Below are 5392 nucleotides of genomic sequence, written 5' to 3'. Positions count from 1 at the left end.
GCTAGTATGAACCAAGTCAACTATGTAGAGTAAAGAGTTTGTAGTTGATGTGGTTAAAAAAGACGGCTATATAGTCGTGTCAAAAGCAAAATTCTACTAATGAAGAGTTAGATAATCAAAATGTATTAAAAAGAAGGTAAAAACCATATTGACATTTTAGTAACTTCATTGTATATTAGTTTTTTGGCACGTGCTCACGTGTGTTAATTATCTTATTTTATAATTATGAAAACATTTATAAAAAAAATTAATATATATTTTTTAATCCTTATGTGTTTTATGTTTTAGCTTTAATATTAAACCAAATGAAGAAAAAGGTAAATAGGTGGAGGGGTGAGTTTAATTGTCACATGGGGTTTGTATTTTTTGTATTTTGTTTAATTTTTTTTTGATTTAGATGATTCTTCAAGTGTTTGAGTTAGGTGTTTGTTTTTCCTTTTCTTTTAATTTGATTCCTAAAGTGTTTTAACTATATTACAGGCTTGCGAAGGGGGAGAGGGTTGAAAGTGTTTTCTCTACAATAGATAAGGAAACAAAGGAAAAAAAGAGAGGACAAAATAGTGTAATTGAATAACCTTTTTCTCACCAATAAAAAATAAAAAAATAAAAAAATAACCTTTTGGAAGGAACTAGATCTAAATTCTAAAATAAAAAAATTGGAAAGATATATTTACTTATTTATTGATGAAATCATATTTAAATTTTATATTACAATAATGGAACTCTTCGTTTTACAGGAACCGGTCGAACCCCCAACCCCAAAGCTTTACAGTTAGGGCTTGCAGATTCTCTCTCTCTCGAGAATTCTGATCGCATCGCATCATATTCATTTTCCTCCATAGAACGTGGATTTCGATTATTAGGGCTTGCAGAGAGAGGATTCGGAATTGTACCATTTGGGGCTTCCCAGCGATTATCTTCACTTTGAGAGGCCTCTGCGATCGGCGTTGCGGTTGTAAGGACTTCTGGTAAGTAGTTTGGTTCTGGTTATCAGCTAAAAGAAATTTGGAATTTTAATTTCATAGTATCAGCATGATATTTGAGCATCCGAACTGTGGATTAGGCATTGAATTGGCCAATGTCAAAATTAGGGTTCAGTTGCAATGCCAAATCCATGGAACCAAACAGAGCCTATAGGGTTTTTGTTTGATTGGACCGAAATTACAGATTTTTTCGCGGATTTTAAAGTCCAGCGTAATAAAGATTTGGGCTTTTTGTGATTTTCAGGTAACCAGTATTCGTAATTGTTCATTTCGAAATAGAAATGCGTGGATACGATAGAGATGTAAGCAAATTTTCAGTCTACTTCTATCTCTGTATTATCTATATGTTAATTATTGACATTGATGCTCTATTTTTTTTTTTTTTTCTAGAAAAGAATTAGTTTGACCATTTCTGGTGGTTGTTTTGGTATAGGAATATGGTCAATCAGTCGAAGAATATGATGATTATGAGGACGAAGGGGAGGGATATGAGGAAGAGGAGGATGGCGACGAGTATGAAGAGGAAGCGGAAGAAGAAGATCCAAAGCCTACCAAGGAAGCATTGGAATACCTTGAGTTGAGACAACGGTTGAAAGAACAATTTCGAAAGCAGATGAAGAAGGAAGGGGGTTCTTCTTTGGCCAACTCCAGTGATAAAAAGAAGAAGCTCCCCTATGATAAGTGAGTGACTACTTTATAACCGCCAGTTTTATATGTGAAAGAACACATACTTCCTTAGAACCACAACGAAGGTGGTTCTGTTCACTGCTAGTACTAGTTTCAATGCTCCTTTAGAGGGTTATAACTCATTGCTGTTTCTTTTGTTGAATATATTGTCATTATTGTGAGGACAATGGTGACACTGTTTTAAGGTACCTGTATGACTGTTTGATGAACAATATTTGGCATTGTCATCTGAAACTTGAGGGAGGCAAGCAACTGATGCAACCAAATAGTTGCTTAATTTGTTGATTGCCTACATGGTATTTACTGTGTACTGGGACCTGTTATGATAGAGTGATACACGTTTTGTAGTTACAATTTCCGGGACAGGCTAATTTTTCTCCCAGGGATATCACCACCACCTTGAAAGTAATTGAGTAGACACAATGGGAAAAATATTCCAAAGTGTTTCACTTCCTTCCAATTTCGTTTTACTCCTGGAACTCTCATGAGTTTGAGATAGTCATGTGTTTTTAAGTTCATTACCAGCTTGTATCTTCTCATGAAATGTTTTGAGAGCTTACACTGACACCAAATTGAGCCATGATTTGTCAGTGCCATGTTTTCTTCTTCAGTGATGGGGTTATCTCACAGATGTGATTTATTTCATATTTTTCATGTGGACATCAGAGTGGTAAGGTGTAGTTATAAAATTGTTTGAAAATTTGTTTCTCTGCTTCTGCAGTTATGGATCTTTCTTTGGCCCATCTCAACCGATTATCTCTGAGAGAGTGATACAAGAAAGCAAGTCGCTATTAGAAACCCAGCATCTGGCATCTAGGGTTTCGAGCTCCCCCCATTCTGTATGTATAATAACTCTCTCTTTTGGTATAGCTTATTACATTACTTTCTCACATTTGATCTTTTTCTCTAGCCATGAACATGCTTCTTCATGGTTTTAGTTTACCATATAATGGGCAGTTATGCTGTCCTGATCACAAATTGATTATGTAATGTAGTTTTGGCCTTGTGAATTGCTGTGTCATGGGGCATAAATTTTATTTTGATGATCTCATTTGTTTCTACAGAACAAGAAGAGCTCTGGATCAACCTCTGCTGGATCGAAACATGTAGCATATAACCAGAAACCCAGAGTAATTAATGAGGTATTTGGAGCAAATTGTTTTTAGTCAGCGCTTAAAGTCTGAATTAGTCTTCTAGTTGTCTTATTATCTCTTAATGGCATTTGTGGAATATGCAGGCTAAAAATAAAGTCCAAAAGCTTAAGGATACACGAGATTACTCCTTTTTATTATCTGACGATGTGGAGCTTCCAGCTCCTGCAAACGATCGTCCTCCTCGAAGTGTCTCTGTTCCAAATTCTGGTGTGTTGCTATCTGCTACTTCTTATCTGGCTCTTTATCTATGGGGCTTTAAACATTCTATTTTCATTGAGGAACTTATACAGGTTTTTTGCTGATTTTAAAGAGGTGCGGTCTAGTCAAATGGCACCGAAAAGCAAACTACCTGTGGCAAATAATGGTAGACATGCTCATGGAGGTCGTGATGAAAGAAAACCAGCATCTTTGAATGGACATTCTCATGGAGGTCGCGATGAAAGGAGACTGGTATCTATGAATGGACATTCTAATGGAGGTCGCGATGAAAGGAGACCGGTATCTATGAATGGACATGCTCATGGAGGTCGTGATGAAAGGAGACCGGTATCTATGAACGGACAGATGCATTCTAAAGGGGGGCCCAATAAGTTAAGTTCTGCCAGCAGAAGACCTGATTCTACATCAGTGGACTCTAGAAAACAGCTTGGTAGCAACAATGGAAATGGGCCCAGCCGGCCTTTAGGGCCAAAAGGTTCAAAGATGCCCGCTTCTACCGCTGAGAGGAAGGCTTCTGCACCAGGTGTGAAGAATTCCTTGTCTGGTGTGCACAAATCACTCCCTTCAAAGTTGCAGTCATCTATTCCAAAGCAGCACTTGCAACAAAGAAAGGAAGTACGAGAACCTAATGAGCCCAAAGTGTTACCGAGACAGTCAGCAGGATTGACAAAACCTCAGGTTTAAAGCCCATCATATGCCTACGTATATGCTTTACTTTGCATGATCAGTTTTTTGGAGACCTACTTCTCTAATTCATGGATTTTGGCAGATAAACAAGCCTCAAATGCAAAGGCAAATCTCCTCACGTCCTATGTCACAAGAGCATCGTCCCAAAAGAAAGCCTTTGAGACGGCACCCTGATGATGAGTATGATGACGGGGTGGATTATAGGAGTATGATCAGGAATATGTTTAAGTGAGTAATTTTGTTATTAGCTTTCATCCTCTGTTAACTTTGAAATAGTTTCCGAAGTTGATTTCAAAATTCATTTTTGGTGAAATATTCGATAAATCTGCTGAATGCGAGATCCTCACACACACACACATATGCGCGCGCGCGCTCTTGAAGGTATTGTATCTCAGTGACATGTTTGGAATTTCTTATGGACTGATTTTGTGAAGATCAATTGGCCATATTGAGAGATTAAAAAGTTGTCTTGTGTTGTGGTTAAGGAATTTTACCTTATTGCATTTTATAAATATTTCTAAACATCTATATGAAATGTCTGCAGATATAATCCAGACAAGTTTGCCGGCGATGATGATTGTAGTGACATGGAGGCCAACTTTGAGGATATTATGAGAGAGGAAAAACAGAGGTAAGCAGCCAGCTTGTCCCGCTTAATATCATGTTATTGTATTATTATGTCCAATGTTACCCATTTTGGGGTATGACTGAGATTCCATTGAGGTATTTGCTTATTTGAGGAGCCCCTTCATGGGGCTGCTTCACATTGTCTTCCACTGATCCAAAACGTCTATTTTCGTCATGTTGCAGTGCAAGAATCGCAAGGCAGGAGGACGAAGAGCAGGCTAGATTGATAGAAGAAGAAGACAGGAGGGAACAGATGGCCAAAAGGAATAGATTATTAAAGAAGCGTAAGCTGGGTCATAATTAGGGAAGGGAATTTCGTCTCACCACCCTGGGGATATTTTGTCTCGTGCTAAAGTGGAGTTGATAAAATTACTTCTGAAGCTGTAGGGGATTTGTTTGCTACTTCGCAAAATGTAATTTTAGTGTCAAATTATGTGAAATATAATTTTTGGGTGTTGGGGAGAGAGAGGGAGAGAGAGGAATGGAGATGCATTTATAGAGGTTTGTTGGCTTTTGCAATTCCCCAGAGTTCCTTCCCAACCCCTCCCCACCGCCCCCCAAAAAAAAATAAAAAAAATAGAGGAAGAAGAAAACTTGAAATTGCTATGGCCAATCCATATCTTCTATATGATTTTGAAACGCACACACTTAAGATGCCGACTAAAACATTTCATTTGAAAGGAGTAAAGCAGTAAAATAAAATATATCAAGGGAAAAGCGACAATAACAAAGAAAGATGGCGAAATCATATCTTTAGTTATTGTCGTTTGACTCATTTTTCACTTTGATGTTCGTCATTTAAATTTTGGCGGTTGTGGTCGTGTGAAAAAAAATAATATATATATACAATCAAGTCCAAGAAGTTTAAAATTGCGAAGGAAAATATATGAATTGATTACCTTTTTTATGTAGAATGCAACAGTTTTAGAAATAGGAGTACCCTTATATGCGGCAATTGTGGTCATGTACTTCGATGCTTAAGTTAGCTAAGCATGGAGTTTAGGATAATCTTATAAGCAAGCTCTGTAGTGGAGC

At 37.4% G+C, this 5392-nt stretch overlaps 1 protein-coding gene across 1 annotated transcript; it reads left to right on the top strand.

Moving 5' to 3' along the window:
• Positions 1–697: 697 nt before the first annotated feature.
• On the top strand, positions 698–4970 carry LOC110763880 (uncharacterized). The gene is made up of 10 exons (XM_021966761.2): positions 698–968; positions 1228–1285; positions 1417–1664; positions 2392–2509; positions 2735–2812; positions 2908–3031; positions 3135–3721; positions 3813–3958; positions 4275–4361; positions 4541–4970. Exons 2-10 carry the CDS (start codon positions 1265–1267, stop codon positions 4659–4661), a joined length of 1530 nt encoding a protein of 509 aa, XP_021822453.2. The 5' UTR covers positions 698–968; positions 1228–1264; the 3' UTR covers positions 4662–4970.
• The last annotated feature ends 422 nt before the right edge of the window (positions 4971–5392 follow it).

The sequence above is a fragment of the Prunus avium genome, chromosome 6, assembly GCF_965620075.1.
Source record: "Prunus avium chromosome 6, drPruAviu1.hap1.1, whole genome shotgun sequence".
NCBI lineage: Eukaryota > Viridiplantae > Streptophyta > Magnoliopsida > Rosales > Rosaceae > Prunus > Prunus avium.
Note: the sequence above shows the minus strand (reverse complement) of the source record. Positions and strands in the feature narration are given on the sequence as shown.

What these genes read in the sequence shown, in the direction of transcription:
- LOC110763880 (XM_021966761.2), top strand. Translation starts at nt 1,265, where the DNA reads ATGCGTGGATACGATAGAGAT. An exon ending in ATGATCAGGAATATGTTTAA is followed by an intron (nt 3,959 to 4,274) that starts GTGAGTAATTTT and finishes AAATGTCTGCAG; the next exon opens with ATATAATCCAGACAAGTTTG. An exon ending in ATGAGAGAGGAAAAACAGAG is followed by an intron (nt 4,362 to 4,540) that starts GTAAGCAGCCAG and finishes GTCATGTTGCAG; the next exon opens with TGCAAGAATCGCAAGGCAGG.